General features: G+C 43.9%; 2 protein-coding genes across 2 annotated transcripts; one reads left to right on the forward strand and one right to left on the reverse strand.

Annotated features, from left to right (window-relative positions):
• The first annotated feature begins 9,440 nt into the window (after positions 1–9,440).
• Positions 9,441–12,442, forward strand: hey1 (hes-related family bHLH transcription factor with YRPW motif 1). Its single transcript, XM_069680934.1, has 5 exons — positions 9,441–9,615; positions 9,722–9,797; positions 9,892–9,975; positions 10,111–10,192; positions 10,464–12,442. Exons 1-5 carry the CDS (start codon positions 9,530–9,532, stop codon positions 11,126–11,128), a joined length of 993 nt encoding a protein of 330 aa, XP_069537035.1. The 5' UTR covers positions 9,441–9,529; the 3' UTR covers positions 11,129–12,442.
• Positions 12,443–14,606: 2,164 nt separating this feature from the next.
• On the reverse strand, positions 14,607–24,456 carry stmn2b (stathmin 2b). The gene is made up of 5 exons (XM_069680933.1): positions 24,297–24,456; positions 19,296–19,391; positions 19,037–19,209; positions 18,284–18,475; positions 14,607–16,469 (listed from the first exon to the last, which is right to left on the reverse strand). Exons 1-5 carry the CDS (start codon positions 24,313–24,315, stop codon positions 16,410–16,412), a joined length of 540 nt encoding a protein of 179 aa, XP_069537034.1. The 5' UTR covers positions 24,316–24,456; the 3' UTR covers positions 14,607–16,409.
• Positions 24,457–27,897: the final 3,441 nt, after the last annotated feature.

Raw genomic sequence — 27,897 nt, forward strand, 5'->3', positions numbered from 1 at the left:
CGGCACGACAGGAACAACCACTGAGATCTACCATTTCCGCTGGTGTGTCTCCTCTCCTGTCGCGGTCGCTCCCCTCCTACACACACATACACACAGCCACCACACGTAAAAATAAATACACACCACAACTGGTCCCCTCCGGAGAGATCAATTTCACGGGATCACACGGCGAGCTCTGGTTCCCAGGCGCTCCTCACGCGCTCTGCAGACGTAGATGGCTCCCTCACATAACCTGACTCCTGACCCTCCATCATTACTGGGGTCAGAAGACCGGCAACCCCAGGGCTGGAGAGGGAGAGAGGAGGGGGGCTGCTTTCACTCCCAAGACTGAAGGAAGGCTCGTTTTTTGTTCTCTTTCGTTTTTTTTCTTGAGGCCAAATGTCAAACGTTAAAACATGTTTCAACTGTTCGGCCTTGTTATCGAATTAGTGGGTAAAGTTGGATGATTAGAAGTTTGTGTGCCTTAGGAGTGTGTGTCCTGGTGTGTGCGTTTGACAAATGCGTGAAACCAATGTTGTCTTTCGCCTCACATTTCGACATACCTTCATGTCAGGCCGACAGATCACGCCGCAGCCATATCAAAGGATCAAATTTAGGCTTATGTGAGACAAACCGTGAACTTCTTACACTACTCGTGACTTCTGACGCATGCCAGCAGCTTTTCCTTCCTCGACTCTCAGCTGCCACTCTTACTCCGACATGTTCTTCATAATGTAAAATGTCAAAACAGGACAAAATTCACACTTCGCAAGGGGTAGAAGGCCAATTTAAAAGCGTGACTGGCGAATAATCACCTCAAGCTGACATGAAAGTTAAATTTCCGCCTTTGTTCTCTGACTTTCTCTCCTCAGCGTGACCACCCACTAGGAGTTTCACCGACTCTAGACATGAGTCACACCCAAACCCCCACCAAACCAGCCGCTCCGCTTCCAGCTTTACCCCCAGATTAAAGTCAGACAGCGATGACTATTACTGCATCCTGTGAATAATCACCAGCAGGTACTTTAGCCTTTTTTGATTGGACTTCACTTGATGCAACAAATGGAAGTCGAACACAGAGTCGGGCTTCCCCGTCCACCTGTTGAATTCAGATCTCAAATGTACCAGACTGAGGATTAGAGGAACATTTAGAAGATAAGAGAGCTGCAGAGGAAAGCGGGTGTGTTCAGGTCGTCTGAGTTTCCTGTAGCTAAAGAAAATTGCAGACATGATCCCGGAAACATATGTCCATCAAGCCCGCCGTCTGGGAAATGTTACAGGTGCCTCAGAGCCCTCATGTTTAGGCTACAGAGCAGCTTTATTACTGACGCTGTTTAGCTAGCAGTTGGGCTAATGCTAACCGTTTGACTTTACGGCTTTATTCTACTTATTTTAAAGAAATTATGCTGTTTTAAAGGATGTTTCTTGCTATATTCTGTGTTTTCCTTATTAAGAAATCCCTTAAAAATATAAAAACTAGCAAATACAGTAATCCGGCTACCGGTCTATGTAGCCAAGCTCGATGTTGCTGATTCCTCAACGCATCAGAGTTTCAATGTTGCCCCAAAAACTATGAAAAAAAAACCCCCAAGTGAGACAAACTGTTCTTCTCTTACAATGAACATGGGTGCTTTAGTTTATTTTGAGACGATCCCAGAAGCACCATCCTGATGCTAATGACATTCCCCAGGGCGACCAACGTGTATTATACAACAGTTAGTTCTGATCAAGTAATCTGATTGGACAAGAGGCATTCAACGAGTGCTGATATAGAGAACAACATCATTGGGACTTTTTACTCTGTGTATCACTCCGCCTCAGCCAGGTGTTCTACATACTGTTAATTAACATTACAGCAGACTGTTTGTCTACATTAAGCTGGTAATCACACAGCAGACTCTTATTTCACTGGTTGATGATACATTAAAACAAACAGATAAATGTACATGATAGAAAACAGCTGACCTGTGGTGACCTGTGGTGACCTGTAGACACAGAATGCAGGAGAATGTTTGGGTTGCCGGGAACAACAGTCCAGTTTTAATTAATTTGCAGAACTAGTTGAGTTGGTGGAGCAAAAATTAATATGCTGTTCATTATTACGTTTTACGACTAATTTGCCGCTTGTATAACTGTGACGATATTAAATAGGATCACAGCTGTGATTATATGCGGCACTCGGCTTGCGACCGAATCACAGCTGTGATGTTATTGAGTATAATATCACTCCCTCTCATGTGATATTGCTTAATTAATCCACAGTGGAAAATAGTGCCCTAACAAATACATGGCACAAATAGGATAGATGGTAATATTTGAGGTCTTTTCAGCCTTTTTTTATTTACTTTAAACTAAAATGTTACCTCACTAAAGTTATTTTTAATCATCTTCTGCCTAGTATAATGCAATTTTGTTTGCTTTCTGCTTTTCCTAGCTTGAAATAGATTCATTTAAACAGTATTTTTTATGCTGCTAACACATACACACGGACACAGAGGCCACGAGGACTAACCATATGAATTAGATCAATATTATATCTTATATATATATATTATATTAATGTATTTGAAAAGATAATTGCACACTTACATAAATATGTTGCGGAATTATGAGTGAATAAAATTCTAGCATCTACTCATATAAAGAAACACATAACAGGAATGTTATAATTGTCAGTGATGCTACAGATAAACATTAAATACATTCCAATAAAATTACCAGAATAAAATAAATCGCTTGTAAAATAATCAGAGAAACTTTTGTCTCGTGTCGTCGAGACCGTGCCCGTTTCTCCCTCTCTCGCTGTGTTTCTGTGTGTGTGACAGAGAGCGACGGGGGGGAGGCCCTCCAACTTCCCATGGGGGGGACGAGACAGAGATAAGTGTCAGTGGGTCAACTTTGACACATCCTTCACTTCCTCACACGCTGAGAAATGTGTTCTGTGTAAAACCAAAGTGAAGGAGAGGACCCCGCTAAACAAAACTCGCAGGGGGAAACTGTCAGCGATCGACAGGGGCAAACAATGAAACCAGGTTCAAACCCCCCACCCTCCTGAAGGACAATACTCACCCCTGCCCCACAAACAGACCTCCCTCCTTAAGACTCACATTCACAAACAATATCTCTCTCTCTCCCTCAGCCGCTCTTTCTCTGCGGCACAATGGTCGGGTGTCACACACGTCTGGAGCAGAATTAGCCGTCGCTTCCTCTCCCTGTCAGGGGAAACAAAGTTGGCCTTCCTCAGCGCTGCACACAGCTCTATTTATAAACAATAACACGGCTCGCCCTCCGCAGGGTTTCACCGCAGAGCGGCTCCACCTATTGTTTTCAGGCGGACGAACATCTGTCTGTGGCTAACCTGCAGACGCCGCAGCTCTGTGTCTCACAGTGACTCACTGAGGGTCACACCTTACAAACTTGTGATGTTTGAACGTGCTTTAGATGCACGTTTGACTCTCACTGCGCAGGCTGGAAGGCTGCAACTTCAGTTTAAGACAAGTATGTTTACACTTGATTTTGTGACATCACAACTGTGAACCAATCATGGCCTAGAGCACACACTGAGTAAGGTCTTTTATATGAAGTCTTGTGTTCTGTAGTACTTTTTAAATGACTAAATACTTTTACATGCAAACTAATCTTCCACTATTGTAGGTCTAGATAATGACATCATTCCAGATTTGATACAGGTCATGTGAACAGTTAGGATTTACTGAATCAGGCCTCAGACCGAATGTAGACTTTTCCGATAAGAGAGAGAAGGAGAGGACAGTGGATAAAACCGGCCCCCTGTATACATCATATCGAAATTATCTCAATCAAGGTTTTTACAGCAGTTTGTGACATGCAGTCTAGTGCTTGTATTATGGTCAGCTGTGTGTATTATAAATAAACCAACTCGCCACAGTTTGCAAGGCTGTGGTTGATTAGAGAATGCATGGTAAACTGTCATATTTATTTAGCCGTACAAACACTGAAGCAGGAACATTTCCTTTTAAAGTCATAAAAGAATGAATTTACTTTTAGGAATTTAATGAGTTAATTGATATTTTCTGGAGAAAAAAAACACATCAGACATAAATTATTACTCAAGCAGAGTATTGATTCATGTATCAAACATTTCCGTTCACACCGAACGCGAACAGATTCCACACAAAGTCAATGCAATGACGCGAGTAGACGGGAATTTGCATCGGGCGATGTGAATGATCGTGACGCGAATTTGCCTGAGTTGAAAAAATTGAACTTCCTCTGCGAATTAGCGTCACGTGGTGTAGCAAAAGCCTATCAACATCTGGATTCTCCTGACGCCATTGGTAACCATGCGGTCAAACTCGCGGGAGTAACGCTTGGCGAATATTTGCTTCGCGTTCGGTGTGAACTCACAGTTAGTGTGTTTGGCATTTAAAGGTGCTATCATCTGGTATCTGTGTTTGCTAACATCATGCATCAATTCTGCTGCAACTTCTATATCTTTTTTTTTTTAGATGATTTTTTTGGCCTTTTATGCCTTTCTTCAGAGAGAGGGCAACCAGTGTCAGAAACAGGGTAAGAGAGCAGGCGTTGGCACGCAGCAGGGGGAGTTGAACCCGGGTCCGCTGCATCGAGGACTGAAGCCTCTGTACATGGCCCACGCATTTTTAACACTGAGCTAAACTGGCACCCAAAACTATATCTACTTTTTATACCTCAAGTAATATTAAAATGAATGCCTTATTTGTATAATTTATCCAAATGTGTTATTATTACATTTAAAGATCGCTAAAATATGACCGAAATGGAATGACAAAAAATGTGTGACAATGAACTTTGTAAGGCGACATGTGTGGAGGGTTTGTTTCCTGGCAGACGCAATTGATTTATTACTCTTCCAGTGTTTTTTATGTCTATTGAAATCATAATAAATCAATAAACAAATATTGCAGGATGTATATCTGCATGTTTGTCCGTGCATTAGGAAAGAACCCTCCTCCTTTTCCCATGAAAAAGTTTGTTTTATTTTTCCAAATAAAGGTTTGAAACGGAGGTTGTTGTGTATTATACAGAATGTAAAGCTTTGGGGGAAATCTGTAATTATGGGCTTTATAAAAAATAGACAATGTATTGTCCTGTTTGAATAAGTAGGACAAAGGCTATAGACATGCCTGGATGGTTCCAGAGAAATAAATGAGTGAAATAAAGTAAAATAAATGTCTCTAATGACACAATAAAAGCTGACATTAAGTAAGTGAAGGAGTGAAAATGAAACCGAAGTCAGTCCCCATGAAGGAGACGCCACCTTAAATACTTCACGCAGCTAACAGTGCAGCATGACTGTGTTTGGTTAAGACGTAACTGAGAGTTCCTGAACATGATATCAACATCATTCATCATTGTCACTCTGTCATCACCGCAGCCGAGCTTAATTTACACTCACTGAAGTCATGTAGATCCGAGTAAGCACACTGCAGGAAATCACATCCAAACAAAGTGATGCAGCTAAACGCCTGATGACATGTGGAGCGCTGTGTAAATATATACAGCAGAGGTAATTACACTTAATGCAGAAAGTATGGAGCATGCACGGCAATGAGGCCTTTAAAACCAAGCATCAGTGTGCACAAATATGTGCAGCCATTTCCTTCATTCATTCGTCAGTGTAGACCCAATTTCTCCCCCAGTAAACAGCATTAGGTAGCGTTAGAGAGGGGCGTGACAAAATGACCTTTGGGTTCAATCTCACAGCAAAGTACTGATTGAAAGGGAGAAAAGATGGGATGAGGAAAAAAACAGATTTAGGAAAATAAAACAATGCATGAAAGAAAAAGATGAATTAACAGAAGCGCAGAGAGAGCAGCGGAGGTGAACCGACGCTTGAGTTTGAGTCGGTTTGGTGGCCTGATTTGCAGCGGGAGAAGAGAGGAGGGGGAGGGTGGGGATTGGATGATGTCGTGTTGCGGGTCCTCACCTTCAAAGGACGGCCCCTGAAAGGCCCTACTAATCACAACATGTGATGAGACCGGTAGAACAAAGACAGCCGTGCAGAAAATAACAGCGTGGGAACTCTGGGTGAACTTGAAATACAACAAGAGAGGGCTCACCCCCCCTTCCCCTCCCCTACCTCTCCCACTCCCCCTTGTTACACACACACACACACAGTCAGTACCTAATGTGGACACCTGTGTTTATTGTGACAAACGCTTCGGGTTGCAACGTATGCGAACGCAGCTACCACAAACACACACACACACTCTTCAACACACACACACACACACACACACACACTGAGCTGCCCAATAATCAGTCCGATGAATGTGTGAGTGCATCTGTGTGTCTGTCCCGCTTTAAGCGCAGCCTTGTGCAACAATAAGATGAAAAACAGCCCTAAGTGCTTCCTCTCATTCATAGAAACCAAACAAGGCAGGCTCCTCTCTCTGTGATGACTATTACGCCTTTGGTTGCTTCCCACTGATAAGCATCACCATATCACTGTGTGTGTGTGTGTGTGTGTGTGTGTGTGTGTGTAGACGTTAGCGATGACTGCTTCATAATTCACTGTTTACTGTGGATTTTATTAGCACAACAGATCTGAAACAGTGCATTCCCTCAGAGGATGAATGGGGCTGTGTCTAATTCAAAAATCTAATATTGTTTGAATGTCTTATGAATCATGATTTTATGTTTCCTCTTCATGTTCATGTCGCATATCAGACTGTCAGACAGACAGTCTAGGGCTTTTTAAGTGCTTTTAAAATCATAATTATCAATACAAAATGTGTATTTTTGAGAATTTCTCAGATAAACTGACATAAAAATAGTAGTAAATGTAGTCCTTCTTACTGGAAAGCATAGTTTAAGATTTAGGGGGGGAAAAGGGAGGGAGTTAGATGAGAAGATTAAAAGCACTCTCATGGCTGGATGGTAAGGCAAAAGCTAGGGCAAGCAGGTGATTAGCTTAGCTTAGCATAAAGGCTGGATCCAGGTGGAAACAGCTAGCATGGCTCATTCTAACCAAAGGTAACACACTCTGCGTACCAGCACCTGTAAAGCTTGGTAAATTACCAAAAGATGTGTCTCAATTCAGAGGCTGCATCCTTCGAAGGACGCGGGCTACGAAAGGATGAGTCATTCGTAGCCCGCGTAGCCCGCTAAGACCGAACTGAAATGAGACGGTCTTGTTTACGGAGGATTTCATGTTTGCGTCACCAGCTGTTCCCGCCCTTACCCTTGTGCCCTTAACCTCCTGTAGCCTAGCAAGAGGTAGCTCGCTGGCTAACTAGCTAACATAACTTAACCTATTATTTCAAGGACCGTTATGTGTTTTAACATTTGTATCACTTGCCTTTTTACTGACTTGAAACCAAAAACGTTTACACTTAAAGTGAATTCCTCGGCTGTCTGAGGGTCCGCCGTCTCGTTTGAATTGGCACACAATGAATCTCAGGATATACGCTGGGCTGTGAAGGAGGCACGAAGGGTGCGCCGATGTATCCAAATGAGACAGCCTTTGATGCACCGCTGTGGCGCAATCGGCTTGAAATACGTCCTTCAAAGGATGCAGCCCCTGAATTGGGACAGCTAAAATATCTCTTGCACCAATTATTTGCCATTCACAATAACTACCCTTTAGTGCCTGGCTGCTGCCCAAAGGCAGACATACTGTAGTCTGGCAAGAGTCCCCTAAGACAACAGATTCTTGTTTAATTACCTCTGTTTTTGAGCAGACTTTGATGACATGTAACATGTAAATTGGTAATTTTAAAAGGTGCTGGTAGACATATTTTATAACCGTTGAAGCCAGGCTAGCTATTTCACCCAGTTTCATATCTTTATGCTAAGCTAAGCTAACCACTGCTAGCACATACATCACAAACATCAGCATGGAGCAGATCTTCTTACTATCTGCAATACAGCGAATAAGTGTTGTCAATATGTCAAACAATTCCTTTACAAGTTGTACTATTCATATACAAATATCAAGCCAAGCTAACTTTAAGTTAGCTTCATAGTTAGGCTATTGTATGAGAAAGGTATCGTCTCATGTCCCACCAGAAAGAAGGCTTCTTTTAACTAAAAAGGACTCTTCTAGGTCATTAATGCAATAAACACACAGAGGTGAAATGATTGAAGTTATGTATCGTCCTAACTTATATCATATCATCCTTTACCACTGACTGGCTGTTATTTAAATACACCACAGGCCTGTCCCTGCAGGAGACACTCCACTAAAGAGCTCAGCTCCACATGCAGTAACACGAGCCCCCCATGTATACAAACACACACAGCAGCTCTGTCAAATTATTTGGGGAGTGTGTGACCATTATAGGAGCCACCAGTCTTGTGGTGGTGATGATGTGGAAACTCTGCGGGGAAAAAGAGAGGACGGCTTTGATTGCATTCTGCTCTTTTGTTTGGTACTCTGAGACAGACCTTGAAGTCCCCACAGCGTCTTTACCGTGCACGAGGTCTCTCTGTGGGGTAAGATTAGACTTGGTGGCTTCCTCTGGTTGCGGCCCTGCTCCCTGTCTCTCCTCGCGGGCTGAGTTAGTATTGGATTACAGGTTCACACGCTCGCTCGCAGACCGCCCGTCGCCCCGACCAATTGCTCCATTCATTCCAGCGCCGGAGACGGCCGCCGGCCTCTGATTGGTTATCAGCGCTGGTTAGGGAACTTTCCCACGGCCAGCGCGTGCTGACAGCCGGCCAGCCACTCCTCATCACCACCGGGACACACACGGGGAGGAGGGGGCAGGAGTGGGTGGGGGAAAGGGGGGCAAGTCACGGACCGAAAGTCCATTGGACCGCTGTCAAAGTTTCTCCAAAGATCCTCTATGTTTAGTAAGATGAATCACTCCAAGATTTAGGTCACAAAAGACCTGATAAGGCAAGCACATGGATGCAGGCTGTGTAAGGCTCATAAACAAACAAACAAACAAACAAACAAAAACTGTGACATTATTTTTAATATTAGGTTATTGTTATGTCATGATTTGTTGTATAGATAGATAGACATGTTGCGATGTAGTTTTTAGTTTTTTGCAATATATTTCCACTTAACTTGTTTACAACAATCTCACCAGAAACTCCACTAAAAGCTGATCTGATCTGTGCTCAGTAATAAGCATATAAAATGTAAACACCACATTATTTAAAGTCCATCTGTTCTGATTAATTTAAGTCTTCATAATATATTTATTGATCAGAAATGTGAAACTTTTCAAAGCACTTAGGTCTAAAAGGCGATAAATTGAGTTGTTTTCAGAATAAGGCCTGCACTTCATCAGCTTCCAGTAATACCCACAGAGTGAGATGTCTTCTCTTTTTCTCCTCTCTGACCTTGTCAAAGCGCACTGAGATGTGTTTGGGCCAACTGCGCTGTCAGTCAAACCCGTAGCTTCTTCCTGATTGGCTGCTTTGCCCCGAGTCCCCGCCCCTGCTGGCCGGCTCTACAGTTGAAATGACACCGTGGGAAAGCTGGGCCCTTCAAACGGAGACGCTCCGGGCAAACCTGGGCAGACGCACGTCAGACACAGACACAACAGCTACTCTGAAGGACTATTGTGGACTCGAAATGAAACGGAATCACGACTTTAGCTCCTCGGACAGCGAGCTGGATGAGACTATTGAGGTGGAGAAGGAGAGTGCGGATGAGAATGGGTAAGTTTTATTTTAACCCTGAAGTGAAGCTAATCCCTGTTAGCTTTCATGTTTACGACTAGAAAAGTTCCCTTTGACTGAGTCTCCCTGTTTGATCTCTTTAAAGGAACATGAGCTCTCCTCTCGGCTCCATGTCTCCCACTACATCCACTCAAGTGCAGGCGAGGAAGAGACGTCGAGGAGTAAGTTCATTTATTTTTGCAGAAAAACTTATTTGAGCGTGTGCATGTTGTCAAATTGTTCTGAAACTAACCAAACAATGTGTCTTTTCATCAGATAATTGAGAAACGGCGCCGTGACAGGATCAACAACAGCCTGAGCGAGCTGCGCAGGCTGGTTCCAAGCGCCTTCGAGAAACAGGTGAGCAACAGGCATCACCACAAATTCATTGCCACCTCCACGGAGTGACTTTCAAGTCCAGAAACATGGAACTACTTTCTCTCCTTTTGAGTATTTACATCTAATTGGCTCCTTTCTGCCTGTCTCCCTCTGAAGGGCTCAGCCAAACTGGAGAAAGCAGAGATCCTGCAGATGACTGTCGACCATCTGAAGATGCTTCATGCTGCTGGAGGCAAAGGTACGACTGGGATCCATTAAACCTTTTATGCGCTGAAGAATCTTGTGCATAAGGCAACAAAAACTGGACTTTGGACTTTTGAATTCTCATTTTAAAAATAAGGGTAATTTATACATAAATTAAGGTGCACCTGGTCTGACCAGTTTTATAATTATATCTGATTATTAAGTCTTTAAAGTCCAAATCCAGGAGCCTGATTCATGTCAGATTTATTGTGCGCTGTTTAAGTGACTGTTGAATCTAATCCTCTGTCTTCTTTTCCTCCCCTCAGGTTATTTCGACGCCCACGCCCTGGCGATGGACTACCGCGGTCTTGGTTTCAGGGAGTGCCTGGCTGAGACGGCCCGCTACCTAAGCATCATCGAAGGCTTGGACAGCACCGACCCTCTGCGGCTCCGTCTGGTCTCCCACCTCAACAACTACGCCAGCCAGAGAGAGGCTCACTCCGGCCTGAGCCACCTGGCATGGGGCTCTGCATTTGGGTCCCCTCCTGCCCACCTCACCCACCCCCTCCTTCTGCAGCACCAACAGGGGGCACCTTTGGCACCTTTACCCCGCAGCGCCACCAGCAGCCCACAAACTCCTCTATCAGCCACATCCACGTCATCAGCGTCCTCCTCTTCTTCTTCTTCATCCTCGTCGGTTGCAGAGACTCTCGTCCCGGGCAGACGCAGCGGCAGCGCTACCCCCCACTCAGACCAAGGCCCCATCCGGGTTCCCCCCACCTCTGCTGCTCCTGCCTCCATCCCTCACCCCGCCCTGGTCGCCTCATCCTCGAAACTCTCCCCTCCTCTCCTCTCCTCCCTCTCGGCGTTCCCCTTCCCCTTCAGCGCCTTCCCTCTCATCTCCCCCGTCACCGCCATCAGCCCCCCAGCACCGACATCCAGCGTGGGCAAACCCTACAGACCGTGGGGGATGGAGATAGGAGCGTTCTGACTAAAGTGAAAACCTGCACATCAGCGCCGCAAAGACTGCCTCCCCAGCTGAGCTGGACTTTTAAAGAACAAAACTTTTTATTCTCCCTGCTATGAAAGTACTATTTTTTCTATGATGTTGACGTCCCACCGAGGATACACCTAGCTAGAGTATTTTTATTTTCTTGCTAATGTATTGTGTTTTGTATAGAAGAAAAAAAACAGCAAGGAGAAGAGAGGAGGGAAACCACGACTAAAAAGCAACAGTGATTTATTGTGATTGATCTGTGTTCCTGCCCACCCCTTTAGAAGTTTCACCCACTGTCCTCGGCCAATCAGAAACGGCTTTCCCAGATGGTCAAGCAGCCCTCGCCCGTCAAGTTCCTGGGTGTAACTGGCCCCCCTTTCTTGTTTTCTCCCTCTGAGCTGAAGCACCCAGTGTTGGTGCCCTGCTTACATACAGAGAGGGGGGTGTGAAAGGAGGGCCTGAGGTGGAGGAGAGTCACCCCCTTTTTACAGCATTTTATGGGGTGGAATAACCGAAACCAGGTGTTTGTTTGACTAAACACTGGGAACAGAAGTTAGCTACCAGCTTGTAGAAATAAACTAAAGGGTGATTTACCCGCAGCCTCATATGGTGCATTGTTTAAGCTAGCTATGATTCCTTTCTGCAGTCAGTTTAGTCCTTAACAATTAGAGCATCACATATGTTTTCTACCAGCTTTCCCACATTTTGCATGTACCTTATCTTTGCAGGATTTTAACCACCTTGTCTTCATTTTATTTCCTTGTACATTTATAGAGTAGCAGCATCGGTAGTGACCAAGAAGGAGCTTATTTTGTACATGAAACAGCAGCTAAACCAGGCAAAACAAACCAGTTATTATTCATTTAGAGAGACTAACTCCTGCTTTCCACTGGTTTCTTCTGGTATTCGTCAGTCTGAGTTTGTATATTTATGTTTGTACAAAGCAGAGGCAAGCACGGACAGTCCCATTTCTCAGCTTTTTAAAGTTGTTGCTGGTGGTGATGACAACTTCCCTGTAATAAAAGAGTTCAGATAAATCACCTGTGGTTTTTACAGCGTCTTTTTATAAGCGTACATTTGCATATCTGTTTGTTGAAGCGTGACTGAGAGCGTGCATGTGGTTAAAAATGTCTTTTTGTGTGTTATTTGTGTATGTGTGTGTGTGTGTGCAGTACGTGTCAATGCCTGGTATCAGATGAGGCTGCTTGTTTCTCCCAGCAGCCCTCTGTGTGTGCACAGGAAACCATTAACAAGGAGGGGATATCCTGGACAATAGCAGCCCGGCTGGCCCCATGCACCGCGTGGGAACTAGAGGAGGAGGAGGAAAGAAGGAGGGAGGGATGGTTGGAAGAGGATGAAGAAGGAAAGGAAGGAGGGATGGAGAGAGGGGAGAAAGAAAGGAACGGGACAGGGGGGATCAAAGGAGAGAGGGACGGGAAAACTGTGAGAAAGGAAGTGTGCAGAGAACAGTTTTGTCCCTTTGCCATCGTTTCAGCTCGCACCAGCTGCACCTTCTGTTCTGGGCTGCGACACGCCGTCCCCTCTTCTTGGTCCAAAAGTTTTCCTCTCGCCAAAATATCCCTCGCTTTTTCATCTTTTTCTCAAATATATACACCCCTTCTGTCCTTTGATGTGTTTCGTCATTCTCCTTAACGTTTTCCCGTTATTACAAAGGATGATGCAGAGCCAGGTAGTGATGTAAGCCTCACTGCAGCCAAAAGCACAAGGTCAATGATTTTTAGTTGAGACTACTTGCCTTTTGTCTCCCCCAGCTGGTCATAGACGGTACTTCATCAGCTGAGGTCATCAGAACAGGAACAGTGTGATGGAAGACGTGCTTGAATTCTTTATTTAAATTGACAACAACACAATGTAATATGACTCTGTTAAATAACGAGTTAAAGTCCCGCATTGCAAATTTAATTTCAATTTTATAATGTAGTTTTACACAGCACTGCACTTTTAAATCAGCAGTATGCTCTGATAAAAGCCTGACACATTATTATTGCTCTATTTATTGATTCTAACTATATTTAAATATAACACATTAGTTAGAACACTTAATTCATCCCAATACTGCCCAAGAACTGAGTTTATTTAATATCAGATTAATTGATTAATACCATCTTGTCACACATTTCCTTTGTAAATATAATTAATCAGTGTTTTGATATTTCCTTGGGCTGCCAAGTGGCACTGTCGCCTCACAGCTATAAGGTTCCTGGTTCGAATCCCGGTTCGGATGTAGGGGGCCTTCATGCGTTGAGTTTGCATGTTCTCCCCCTGCTTCCTCCCACAGTCCAAAGACATGCTCGTAAGGTTCATTAGTGACTCTAAAACGTTCCGCTTCTATGTGTCAACCCTGTGATTGACTGGGGATCAGTCCAGGGTGTAACCCCGCCTCTCACCCATAACAGCTGCTACAGGCGCCAGCCCCTCCGCAACCCTGAAGAGGCTAAGCGATATAGATAAAGGATGGATGGATAATATTTTATGCTGAAACGGCTGAAATTGACAGAAAATTAATCAATAGCAACTTTGATATTTGATTTATTGTGTAATGAATTTATTCTAAAAATGCCATTCCTACACTTACAAAACTCTTAAATGTGACCCACTGTTTGTGTCATATAATAGCTGTTAATGTGTATTTTTCACTGCAGACATTCAGATGTGTTATAAGCAGAAAAACCACAGGTGTAACTAATACAGTTACCAACGGCTCTCCTTTATGTTAGTACGTCATAAAGCTGTATCAGTGAGTCAGCATTTTCTCCGGCAGGGCCCTGAAAATGGACTTTCATAGACCAAGGAATAATTCTAAAAATATTACAGAGGCTAATTTACAATGAGAAGGCTATATGAAGATTGTTAAAAGTATAATAAGTAGGATTTTCCAAGAAAAATCAAATATAGACTTTTACAAATATAATATAATATAAATCATCACTAATGGGCCTCTATACATGGGCGTTGGTAAGTGTGTGTGCAGACCCTTGTAAGACCCTTCCCTCTGCATCTATTCTGTTGTTTTGCACGGGACGTCTTCAGTAGGGGCGCTGTTGTGGTTACCTGAGCCAATCACAGCGTATAGGTGAGTGTGGGAGTGGTTCAAATTAGCAACTGGGCCCCATTCAGACCGGCGAACATGGCGAAAGAGCGATGCAGAGTTGGCCTTCTTTCTGTTGGACAGGTAGGTGCCTCAAACCGGGTAGGACAAGCTAACCGGCAGTTAGCATGCTAGCGCGAAGGTAACCGTGATGCTGTCGGTGTTAGCTCGGCGGGGTGGGCGTGTTCTTACGCGAGAGAGAGAGTCAGAGTGAGCTTCTGGTGACGACGAGCCCAGGAGAAGGGGCCCAGTTTGAATGCGTTGTTGACTAAATGCAAGGAAAAATCCTACTTATTTTATATATAAAGTGTCTCTATCTGTGTCTATTCCTTTGTATCTGAAAGAAGACACTCGCAAAGCCAGTTTCATTCACTGAACCCCAAATCTTTATTAACCACTGCTTGCTCACAAAGATATATGTGGAGAGGGGGAAACACACAGATGGACAGAGGAGAGACAGAGAGAGAGAAAGAGAGAGAGAGAGAGAGAGAGAGAGGCAGGTAGGACAGTCACTGTCTGTGATGAACATGTGACAGCTGTTACACACTGTAATGCTTTACACTTCACCGGGTCAATATAACATGGCACAAACATTCGCTTATCTACCCGCCCTTTCTGAAATACACACCCACACCCACACACACACACACACACTCACACACATTTATGGGCCTAGACCGTGCGTGTGTGACCGACAGGGTTCAACCTCAGGCTTCAACACCCCTGGTTACAAACGATTTGGATACTTTAATACACTCATATACACCTTTTACAGATGGCAATACTGTGTGCATGAATCATTGTTGCAGCGATACCTGTTATGGCTTCTTTATCTTTCTTGTGCCGACCTAGCAGTGGCGTTTACAGCGGAGTGAAGTGCAATGATTCCAGTAGGTGCTGATGATGTTGAGCACTACTCTAGCCTCTATGAAACGGAGAAATGTGGGATTTATTTGTATCATGTCCAGTGTAAGATTCACAGTAACAAGTCTGATTTCTGGTGATTTTTGCACTCCAGCGTTCTTTAACCTCACTTGTGTTGATTATTACGGTTACGTGGTTGAAATGTGATTGGAAGCTTGTTTGGAGGAATATAAGAGGCCCCGCCATTGGTCAGGGATGTTCTGTGAGCTGTTTCCGGTGCCAGATGGACAGAATTTAGCGAGCTCCCAACCGAGCTCTGTGCTATGATTGGCTAAATGCCTGCCCATGTGGAGAGCGTGTGAGTGAGTGCTTCTACAGTATGTATGTGGAGAGATGGAGAGGTTGCAGACGGAGGGAATATGGAGGAGGATGGGCTCATTAAATGCTATAGTGTTCTCCTCATCTACCTCAGAGGAGTGGATGCGCAGCGATGGCTTGCAGTCCTCACAGGAAGCAAACTGTCCCCGTTCCTTTGTGCCAAATTTTCTGCACAGGTCCCTCGCTAATTGGAACATTGGCAAAAAGTGGATGGAAAATCACTCGGACCAAACACAGATCCAATTTTGTCTCCAAATCTGCAGGGTCAAATGAGCAAGTGCCCACTTGAGGGGATTTTAGGGAACGGCGCCAGGATGCGGGGCCTTGTGAGGACACAGCCAATCACAGCAAACATCAGCTAGCTGGCAAACTCACAACAAACACCTACGCCTGAAATGATCGTCAGGCTGAAATGAACGAACCGATAAAAAACATGAAAATGAACAAATAATTACATCCATATATATGCAAGGAGAGGAAACTTATATAGAAAAAATGGCACACTGCAATCAATACTTTTGCTGCTTGTATCGTACTGTATATAACAAAAAAAGAAGTATTTACAAACCAATACCCACTGTCGCTTGTCAATTAGATTTTTTTCTTCTCATTTGAAACGGAGCAAAAACATTCTTTTTTGGAAGAGTGGGTGGGAGACATTAATTTTCCTTTTCTTTTTTTAAATCATTTTTGCGTTTTTTTTCCACCCCCAGCCCCATTTGAACCTCCCACTGTCTCGGGGTGGCGTCTCAGGCGGTGGTAGTTTCGTAGTAGTATGGGGGAGTATGGCAGGGGGGGTGGAGAGGTGGGGATATGTTGGATAAGGTGGGGAGAAGGGTGTTCCTCAGGGTTCGGGAAGTGGCGGTGGGTGGGGTGGGGTGGGGTGGGGTTTGGGAGGTGGGATGTAGAACCTGCTGGGGCTTCTCACGCTGTCACTTCTTCTTTCAACTCCTTGTTCCTGCGCACCTCCTGAGCGTGCCTCTCCTGGAGGAAACACAAACACAGATTGTGGATGTTAGGCCTGTTTTCTGCTGCCGGCGCTTTCCTGACATTTGTTTCTTGCTCACTTCACCATTTCTCTTATTTGACCTTTGCAGTGACACCTACTTTGTTTCCTTTTTCTGCCTCCTTCTGTCCTCCTCATTCACACTCATATTACTCTTTATATTCCACCCTTCAAGCACAAGATGTTACCTTTGTCAAATCCTTCTATGCTTTATATGTATGGAGGTCATGCAGGTGAACCAGCCATCCTTACACTTTTCTTCCCTTTTTCTCCACCTGCACGTCTTTCTTTTCATTCCTGTCAGTTTCTATTGCTTGTTTCTACTCTTTATTTCCATCATGTCCCCCCTCCTCAACACACAGTTGCACCAGCAGACTTAGCCTAGCCTAGCTAAAACAGAACTGCTTATTAAGTGGATATTACTCATTTTGGAAATTTATCAATTAAATCTGGTTGTACTTGTTACGTAGCTAACTGACAAGCAAGTATTAGCTTGCTAATAATTTGATTAAAGGAAAAAAAAAAAGAAGACGCTAATGGAATAAGGCTGACTTCTCTGACCTGAAACCTGCTAAAAATGCTGTTTAATAATGACGTGAACCTAGAAGTGTTAAAATATTTTTACAAGCAACATTTTATTACCTCAAATCACAAAACATCTGACTAAATAATAAGAGCATCAGTTAGCATCAAGACATTCCCGCTCATTATAGCTACAGTTGATGGTTAAGGTTATTTTTTTCTTTTGACATGCTAGCTTGTTCTTGTATTTTGGTTAATGATCATACTTTCAGTAGCTGACTGGAGTAACTGCTATGTAGCTTACTATACCAACTGACAACGCTCGTGTTAGCATGCTAATATCCTGATAAAAAGAAGAAGCTAATGGAATGACGCTGACTTATCTGACCTGACACCTGCTAAATATCATGTTTAATAATGATGTGAACTGAAATTTATATTTTACAAGTAACATTTTTGGCTTTTGATCAGATGCAGCTAAAGATGTTTTCTAGCCACCAGTTCACACATAACTGAAGTCTTCTGCTAAGACCCTTTTTTTGGACAACACAAGCTAACTGTGATGTAGCAAACTGAACCAACTGACTAAGCTAGTGTTAGCATGCTAATAACCTGATAAAAAGAAGAAGCTAATGCAATAAGGATGACATATCTGACCTGACACCTTATAAAAATGCTGTTTAATAATGATGTGAACTGGGAAGTTGCATTTGTTGTAGGCTACCTGAAATTACAAAACATCCTACTTAATGACTAGCTTGATAGTTAGCAGCAGTTAGCATATATTTCCAACTCATTTAAAACAGCATGAGTTAAACTCTGAAACCAGTATTAATCCATGTAAACTACTGTATATCCATAATACACAGCCGTTATGTTACAGCTTGTGATGCAACAGTGACTTCCTGTTTAAATGGTTAAGAGTTTGGCTAGATTTACATATTGCTAAAGTCTTTGGCTAAGACATTAGCTAGTTTTCGTCGTGCTACTTCATTTGTAGTAGTACATCTGTAGTTTTTAATAAGGAATAACTTACTAATGGTTAATGGTCTAACCCTCACCACAATTTTAATACCTATGTCGTTAGGTTTGGAAATGGCATTTAGAGGAAACTACTCAAATAAAACTTACTAGCCCTACATACAATGTAATTGGACAGTCAACTAAATTAACTTAAAATCTGGATAATATGAATATTTGTGAGATAGATTTCAGGGAAGAAGGCACGTGGATTTACGACCTCACTATAACTAAGACCTCGGCTCCTCACCCTGTCCTGCAGGCGCTCCATCATGGCGGCCAGGTAAGCCATCCTGTTCTCCTCATTCTGCTCCATCTTCATCTGGAGCTTCTCCTCGGCCATGCGGCTGAAGTTGTTGTTCTCCTCCATGGCCTTCAGCAGCACGTCGCGCTCGTGCTCCCGCTTCTCAGCCAGGGCCCGGAGCACCTGCGCCTCCTGGCACTGAAGGAGGAGAAGGAGAAGCGACGGGCGGCAAAGAGAATGAGTCAGAGGGCAAAGGTCGATGGCGGGACACTGATTTTACTGATTTACTTTGCAACTAATCAGACTCACACATTAATGATGAGCACTTAAGATAATTTCTCCTCATGCCACCTTCACCGTCTCCTGGCAGGTGCTCTAATTACATTATACACTGTGTATTTGACCAGCAGTATTGGTGGTAAAAAAACCTGTCAAACTGTGTTATTGATCATGTGATTGATTTATTGGTGGGTTGCTGGATTCGCCAGCTGCCTTACTGACTTTACTGACATTCAGATCAATGAGATGCAGGAATTAGCCGGAGTCAGATTAGATTTTTCAGAGCAGTTTTGCAGCTGCAGTGATGCACAACTAACCAAACAACCAGAAATCTAATTGGGTATAAAGGGGAGTAATTATCACAGTGTACCTGCTTTTTAGTTCTAGTGAACCTTAAAGCTTTTTTGGCTCTTGAATTTTATTGAAGCAAAATGGCACAGGGCAGCTGGGTGCAATGAAATTGATTGGAAACATCCTTACTCTCCTCCGGTCCTCAGCTGCCTCCAGTTTCTTCTGGATGTCCTCCAGGGAAAGGTCCCTCTTTGGGGGGTTGGTGACGCAGTGGGCCACATCAGACACGGGAGAGGGCGGCTTCAGGATCACCTCAAAGGACTGGCCTGAGGCTCGCTTGTTAATGGGCTTGATATCCATGTCTGCTTGTGAAAAAAAACAACTTTGTACTGTCTGTATGACTTCCAATATGTTTAATAAAGTAGAAAATAATTGAATGTGAGATTACCTTCAAAGTCACCCATGATGTTTTTACGGGTCTCGGGGTACAGACAGGAGCAGATGAGTGAGAGAACTGAAATCTCCTTCATCTTCTCCTTGTAAGCTGTGGAGACAAATCAGAAAATGTTGCACTGTAAACTGAGCGCACTGCGTACAGGGAAAATATTATTAACCTACTAACATACAAAAATACGAAACATCATTAACCCACTTCTACTTCCACAGGAGGCCCTTGATGTAAATATTTTTGGGGGGATGATTATTCATCACATCCTCCAAAAGAAAACTCATCAAAGAGAGAAGTGTGCTGCAGCTGGCATTTTGTTTCCCTTTGTTTTCAGCGCGAGGGGAGCAGGATGGATGTGTCCTTGCTTGGCCTAATTTCCCGAACAGCCAAGATGCTGGCGTCCCCACAGGATTCTCCACACATCATTAGCTATGCATTTCATTTTGGTTTATTATTTATTAACGTCGCCCAGACCAACGCCCTGCTATTGCCTGTGAGCCGCTCTGAGGCTAAGACCAAAAAAGACAGCAGAGATTTGTTTTGCTTTTCAGGATATTTAGAAGCAAAGAAGCCGGATTTACGATCAGATTTTGGGATTTGTTGCTTATCTTTGTTGCCTGTGGCTAATGGATGGATGCTAACAGCCAACAGTTACGCTTATCAGCATAACACAGCAATAACACTGTCCATCCCCTGGTGCATTTATGGTCCAAAAAGTTAACAACACTGATGCAAAGCTGGCATAATACCGGCTGTATTTGGCAACCTGCGCTATAGTCAATAGGGAGAGAAGTGCTCCAAAGGTCAGACATTAAAAATCAGAAAAGAAAAGAACCTTGTCTAACCTTGATTCTGTTTTATTCCTGTGTTTTTGGCACCTGCTACTTTGTAATATGAGCCCAGAGTTCAGCAGCAAGTCCCTGCAGGGAGAACGGCAAAAATATCTGCAACTCACTGCAGGCTGTGAGACATTCTGCTATAGCGCACATGGCGGCTCTATTCCGTAAAAGGTGCACTGCCTCATAGTGAAGAAGATTTGCATGCCGGCTGTCATATTATGGCATAATCCATCACCCAGAGCTCATGCCTGCGGGGCTGAAATGTGCCACGTTGATTCATGATTTGCAGCAGGCTACAGTAGCAAGGCCAGAAATGAGATTTAGTGTGGAGGAGCTTCTCCATGGTTGCGTTTGGTGTACTGTATGATTAATCCAAATCCTCCCCCGTACTCATATTCCCTCCTCTCTCTCGCTCGTCTTTTTCTCTCTGTGTCTCGCTTTCTGCCCTGCAGACTGGCAGACGCCACAGTAATGTGATCAACTCTCAGATGTAGCTCTCACTACTCTCTGATGGCCTTGTTAACCCCTTCCCTGAGGAGGAAGTGGGAGAGGGTGTGAGCGTTGAAGCGGGTGAAAAAAAAGAGGAGATGGAGATTAAGGTGGAGTTCGGTAGAGAGGCAGAGAATGGGGAGATTTCTCGAAGATGAAAGGAGATAGTAGAGAGAAGAAGATGATGGTTGCACCTTTCTGACACTCACAGAAAGGAGGATTTAAAAAGCAGCGAAGAGGGCAGCTCCCCGTGGGACTCGCAGCCCTCGTAATCTGCCCCCAGGACTGCCTAATGGATCAGCCGCCTCAGGTGGACGGAGCTTTAATTTGTAATTAGCGGGCCGCACCATTTCTCCTGACGAGCGGGGGGGAACGGAGCGTTTCGAGGGTTGTCACCCGCTCATTATGTGTGTGTACATGTCAAGACCCCAGCAGCCATTCTCTCCCACTCACAAGCCCACTTGACAGCTGAAGACTTTAAACGGTTAACAATCCAGTGGAGCAGCTAATTTGGTTTAAGTGCTTATGGAGCAGATCAGCAGAGAGGCTTGTTTAGAGGCTGCCAGGCTCTAGGTGGGGCCTTTTCTGTGTTCGATACTCAACATTTCGGTTAGGGTTTCTAGTTAAGTAGTAACGAAAGAGAAGCAAATCAGTGTTACTTAAGGAAAGTACGCCTGGTTTTCACTCTGAATATATCTCCTTTGTAATCTTGGAAGATAAGCCCTTCTGTAAATTGAAACCGCTCTCTAACTCGGAGCCATGGAGATCTTCTTTTATACCCCTAATCAAAAATATATGAGATTCTCTACCGTGCAAAAATATGAAATTGCAGCTGTATTTCTCCTGTGGGAACATATCATCTCCTTCTATAACCACTGTAGTAATAAGCTCATTCCCTGAGGACCAGCGTCGTAAAAAAGACAAATGATCCAGGTTGAATTTCCACAGCAGGAAGCGTCCAAACAGTTCAAACGCACTTGCTGAGATTCAGGTTCTTAAATCAACCTGAGATGAGACAAAATAATCAGACTTAACGCTCCCACTCCTGCAGGCTGGTTTCAACCAGTCAGAGCTGCTCCTCCTGTCCCGACCACAGAACACACGCAGCCAGAAAACTGCACTTCCTCTTTCAATCCATCAGCCGGGGGAGCACAGATCGTCAATATCTACTGTACCTCCTCCCCCGCGAGCATCTCTCTCTCCTCCAGCACCTCCTGCCTCCTCCTGTCGCTGATGCTTTTCTCCCTCTCAAACCCATTTCCTCTATTTTTCTCCCACTCTCTGCGTCTCTCGGGAGCTGCACACTCTGCGTTAGCACGAAAACACCACACCTCAGTTCTCTTCCTACCTTCTTCTCTTAAAAGGCCCAACACAAAAATCTAGCCAGAAAATGGTGCACAAATGGCGCTACTCTAGCTGAAAAACATATGCAAGACACTGTCGACACGGCTATGAGCAAACTGCCCCGTGTATCACAGTGTTTCCTGCCCTCCTGGGGGCTGTAGCAGAGCAGCAGTATTGGCTTGGCATCTGTGTTCGGCACATACTGGCACTTTACGGCAGGGCCACCCGGCAACAGCAAAATTGGCTATTAAAGGAAACGTTATGGCACCCAGATGATCGGGGGCAGGTTCAGTCGTTTAGTGTAGGAGGCAAGAACCGCACCCTGTCTGTCCAAGAAGATCAGTGTCTGGGGTTGCGAATTAAGATGGCTCCATATCAGCATGTTAAACATCCTGAAAGATATTGTGTCTCAACATACGGAGGGAGTAATTGCCCAAATATCTAAGAGAAAGAGTGTGACATCCAGAATATGCTGCATCCAATCTGCCAAACAAGCGCACTCCTGTCACTCCCTGACGTTATATTCACAAGTGACGAACACATCCCGAGCAGATGGCGTAGCATCACCCCTTCCCTTAAACGCGGCGGTCATCTGAACCAGTGATGAGAGTGTGCTGCATTGATCGATGGGACCCGGTGATAAATCAGGATGAATAATGAGGCCTGCAAGCTTTACGCACGTGACGTAGGCCCGTTGCGACGATAGTGATGCAGATGATGAGTCGAGAAATACAGATGCATTTGTCATGTTTGCAACTGGTGGTGCGATAGTTTCCTGGCACGCTTCTGTTTTTGCACACAAAGGAATTGATTTGAGGGGGCTGAGCCGAGTGACCACACCTTATTAGATGTGACAAGAGTGCATGATCAGGATCAGGGAGAGGGCTCACAGGGCTCATGTACACAGGAGTGGTGACTATAACGGTATTTATCTTGTCTTATTGCCCTTGAATGCAGCAGTAAATATTTTTTGAGCCGTTAAACTCTGCATGCGGTTCTATAATATTAAGAGCCGACATGAACTCAGTGAACCTGCTGGGTGCTGACAGACTGGCACGATGAGTGTCTGCTCCCTGCCCGTCCCTTTCTGCTTGTCTGCAGCTCGAGGAGAGAAGACAAGGAGGCAGAGAAGGAGGAGGAGGAGGAGGAAGAGGGGGAATAAATACAACAGTCAGGGTTTAGTTGCCAGTGTGTCCCTCAGCGCAGACACCAGGACCCTTACTGCTGTCTGTCTGCATGGCCCTCCATCCATCAAGAGTGTAGTCAACCAGAAAACAAACAGTATCTCCTAGACTGGCCACACACACATTAGATTTGTCAGCATGATACACACACCTTGAAGCAGACACACTCTCCTTAATGTTACATGTTTAAGGCCTGCAATCTGCAATAACATTCAATCCTATTTCCTTCCTCCCCATAATTCAACCAAATACTGACCTTTAATGCTACTGTGGTCAGATAATAACACACTTATAAATATAATAGGCCACATTTACAGTCTGTATCCTTCCTAATAGGATTGGAGTCGACATTCATTTCATCACCAGTCACCAGTCGTAAATTCTTCCCTCGACTGCAAAGCAATTCTGGAAAAAGATGCTCTTTTTTTTCTCCCCCTCTCTCTCTCTTTCTTTCTCTCTCATCCATGTCTATAGCGGTCACCCACAAATTTGGTCGAGCAGGCTTTACGCCACAGCAACACAGGATGGCCCAGTTTTCATAAGGAGATTTGTCACGGTGAAAATTTCACACCCTAAAGAAGAGAGAGAGAAAGAGAGAGAGAGAGAGAAAGAGAGAGAGAGAGAAGAGAGAGAGTAGCTGGCTCGCTTTGAAGGGACCGGGGATGTTGGGTGGGGTCGCTGGCGCTGCATTATGCTGCACGGCTCTGAGTCAGGCAATAAGGGGCAGGTGCGGCACGCGCACATCGACTAAATGATGCCGTGTGAGAGCAAAAACAAATCACATTTCTTGGATCTTGCTGTCAAATAATCTTGCTTAAAACTGAATAAAAAATGCGTCATTGATTTAGCAAAATGAATCCCAAACTGGCTCATATTGATCGGCACTCATTTAGATTTAAGATCAGCCAGAATCCATCACAAATGACTCTTTAAAAGCTGGAATAATGATTAAAAATGGGAAATTTTAGCTTCAGTTACGCAACTTAATTTAAGAGAACTGACTTGCAGAGGAGTTTGGCCGCTCCCTCTCACCAACCCTCAGCATCCTTTTGTGCCATGGGTGTCGCCACAGCCTCTCAGCATCCTTAAAACCTGCGAAGCCTCTCTCACATCTCTGAAATATTCATAGAAAGTCCAAAACTCACCGATAGCTGTCTTGGCCATTTTTGTTCGGTGGTGCCGGGGCGGTTTGACCGGAGCAGAGTGCGTCAGTTGCTGGATGCTGGATCTCGGGGTGAAGGGACTGCTGGTAAGGCACTGAGTCAGCAGAGACGGGGGCTGCCGGTGCGCCTGGTGGTCTGTTAAGAGCTGCGGCAAGTCTGCGGGAGATAACTAGAGCAGCGCCGGAAGTGTGCAGACCAGTCCTTCAGAATAAAAGTCATAAACATGTCCTGCTATGAATACATGGTTTGACTCATCTAAATGTAGATAATTATAGCATTAGCCTACCTCATCTACCATGTTGTAGAGCTGTGTGGCTGGCAATTTAATTCTGTAGTCATTCATTCATTTGTTGACAGAAACTAAATTGAATCTCTAACTTTATTAACAATCGATCCTAGTTTTAGTCGTTTTTCAACCAATATTGGCATCGTTGTACTTGTGCTCCTCGACTTCCTGTCAGATTTGTGTTGATATGAAAAAGTGATGCAACAAATAATGTCATCCCCCACAACACACCCACACGTTACATTAAGCTGCACCACATTTATTTTGAAATTACTGACAGGAAGTCTCCAACCTACAATTTGATTGGCTTGACACTGGGTCAGTAATGAGCGTTTATGTGCCTCCTACAGCATATTGGTTACCGTACTCCCCTGACGCGCCTCTCCTAACCAAAGGCCTGACAAATCCAATGTCCCCTCGTATGGAAGAGTTCAGGCCCTCAGCAGTGTGGGTGTTTCCCTCTTTGTTTTCTGCGGTGATTAGCACTCGCTGTCCATGGTGCTGAACGAGCATAATGACTCCTGAAAACAAAACATTTAGATTTAGCACACTTTGTTGTGTTTTGTTTTTTACATTTTCATTACATTTTAAGTTTAAAGTAATCCCTTGAAAGCCTAACCATGTAAGTCGATGCGATTCTGCAGCAGAATTACAAGCAGATGCTCTGTCTGCATACACCCCTAGTTTATTAGATGATACCCAAAGCATTTGCAACATTCATGTGCACAGTCAACCTGCCAAATCATACCAGATATGGCCTCTTTGTGACTGCAGAAAATACTGATGGTAAAACCACAGCCTTCCAAATATACTACTATACATGGGTGGAATAACTAAAACAACAATCACTAGGTGGCAGCAGATCTCTATATGAGCTTTACATGGCCAGTAGAAACTATCATTCATAGCATGCCCAACAGACCCTGCAGATATTCAGCACATGTCCACTTGTTTAATAAAGTTTTTTTGTAGCCATGCAGCCTGTTTGTATTACTTTATTAACCATGAACTCCTCACATCGTTTCCAACTCTAGACCCTTAATCCCAACACAGTCCATTCTAACTCAACAGCATGTTTCTTATCGTAAAGCATGTGTTTGTACAGCCTCGATAACGCTGTTACGTTGCTGGTGTTTATTTAAAGCAATACACAAATTTGAAGAGTATGACCTCATGTATGGTCACTGATTAACAAACAGTTTTTAGTTGTGATCTGTTGTAATGCTGTAGATATGCTACAAACGTTAAAGAGCATTACAGATGAATTTAGATACAATAAATAAATATTCTGAAAGTAATGTAATAGATTAAACATCAGGAATATGATGTTCGACAAACTAGAAAAGGGGCATCGAGTTCAAAAACAAAGATCATGATTAAAAAACGATACGATACAATCTGACCGTTGCCATAGGCTACACCCGGGCACACCTGTGGGACCGCATTACTGCTCTAATGTAGATTAATGCGCTGAACCAACGGTAATGCTGTAAATATTAGTGCGTGAGTCTCAAAGTTACCGTCTGTTGGGTGATAGAAGCAACATTACAATCGCCGCCGTCGAGTTAAATGATTTCAAGTTAAATAATTTGATAAATATTGCTGTTTATTGCCGTTTTTTTAAATCATCTGTGGACGCCTTGCCCCTCTCCCCTATCAGTGGGAGGTGCCGGGGGCCTCCTGTGGCGGTTGGTGATGATGAGGGTGAGGAGGAGCTAGCTGCAGATGTTGACCGCCTATGGAAAAGCCAAAGTTGGTCTTACTAACCCGAAAGACGGCACATGTGAAGCTACTTGCCCCACTGGAGTAAAGAAAGCTCAAGAAAGGTAATTATTTTGTGTTGTAATATAATATTCGGTACACGCAGTGTCTCACGGATTTCAAAGTCCTGGGCTTTTAAGTAATAAACCGGCGGAGCTTTTCAAATACATCCAACGTTAGCCGTCATTTATATATTTAGCATTTGCATCAGTAGCATCATGTGTGTTGTATCAGTTAGCTATGTTAGCAACACTGCATACTGCTGCACTGCGAGTTTAATACTGTTTATATGGATGCCTGTGCTTGTGAAATAACGTTAGTGTAGTAAAACGCGGTTTAATTGACCCTTCAATATCCTCTTTTAAGTTTACATCAGACGAGTGCTAACAGGGCTATCATTCCATCTGGTGCTAATCATTAACAATGAGTGGTGATGTTGGAGCGGAATAACAGGATCGGGTGTTCTGGCTAATGTGAATCATACTATGGATAATTTGATTACTAATGTAAAGTTGAGATTTTCAGTCCCACAAGTGCAGCTAATGACACGACACAATGTACTCGTTGTCCTGTCTGCGCTCAGGACGCAGCACGTGAAGTTAAAAGGTAGAAAATCGCATCTGACATGAGAAGAAGCTGTTGTAATACGTTAAATTAACTGTAGCGTTTACAACCTAATGACTTCTGAACTTATCCATCTGATTTCCTCTTGATCCCAGGGTAACCTAAACTAACATACGCAGCATATGTAGTTGTAAGTGGTCATTTTCTACACAGAGATGTCTTTTGAACAGAAGCACTTTATTGCAGCAGCCATATTGGCTTAAGCAGACAGACCAGATACTCGTGTAATTTCGTTGGAGAAGTAAAAGGACACCTGGTGCTTGTCCTTCACAGACTCGTATTGTCTTTTTTGTAGCGATTGCCAAAGAGGTTTGCTCCTAATTATAGTTTGACTTTTAAAAATGTCAGTAAGCACATTCAGGTTAACAGTCTGTAGCTAATCAGTTAAGGTCTTTGTCAACCACATTTTCCTTGCCCTTCTCGTCCTGGCTAACCTTAAATTTGTCAGAAGATTGAAATCAATCGATCGTAGTTCAGCATATTTTTTTCAGTTGATTCACTGGCTCAAATCCGTCAGTTATTTCCCCATCAAATCTTCCTTAAATGAGCCCATCTAGTCTATCTAGTTCTTACAAGTCTTACAATTTCCACAACAGAATTGTGCAAAAAAGTTCAAAGGCATTTGGTCCGGCTGGTTGTACAGAAAAGCTTCAGCCTCTTTGGTGTTAAAGCCAGGCACATGACAACTCAGCCATGAGCTGTTGTAGTGTATTATATATTAATGTAAGAACCCTGCAATTTAGTTCTTCAGCTCTGTTAATAACCAACCAGACATACTGGTATTCATCTTTGATGTTGTGATGAGTGATTTACAGAAGGGGCTGAAGGTGAAGGTGTCTGCGGCTGTATGTACAGTTGAATTCAATCTCTTAAATCCTTCACTAGAGATCAAGATTTTGAATTGGAGTCAAC

This window comes from Semicossyphus pulcher, unplaced genomic scaffold (assembly GCF_022749685.1).
Source record: "Semicossyphus pulcher isolate SPU_LCO1_2020_fin unplaced genomic scaffold, fSemPul1.0.p SCAF_5, whole genome shotgun sequence".
In the NCBI taxonomy this organism is placed as follows: domain Eukaryota; kingdom Metazoa; phylum Chordata; class Actinopteri; order Labriformes; family Labridae; genus Semicossyphus; species Semicossyphus pulcher.

Coding starts and splice junctions, on each gene's coding strand:
- hey1 (XM_069680934.1), top strand. CDS start 9,530: ATGAAACGGAATCACGACTTTAGCTCCTCGGACAGCGAGCTGGATGAG. Junction 9,616..9,721: donor GAGAGTGCGGATGAGAATGG/GTAAGTTTTATT, acceptor ATCTCTTTAAAG/GAACATGAGCTCTCCTCTCG. Junction 10,193..10,463: donor TCATGCTGCTGGAGGCAAAG/GTACGACTGGGA, acceptor TCCTCCCCTCAG/GTTATTTCGACGCCCACGCC.
- stmn2b (XM_069680933.1), bottom strand. Junction 19,210..19,295: donor CATCATGGGTGACTTTGAAG/GTAATCTCACAT, acceptor TTTCACAAGCAG/ACATGGATATCAAGCCCATT. Junction 18,476..19,036: donor CAGCTGAGGACCGGAGGAGA/GTAAGGATGTTT, acceptor CTCCTCCTTCAG/TGCCAGGAGGCGCAGGTGCT.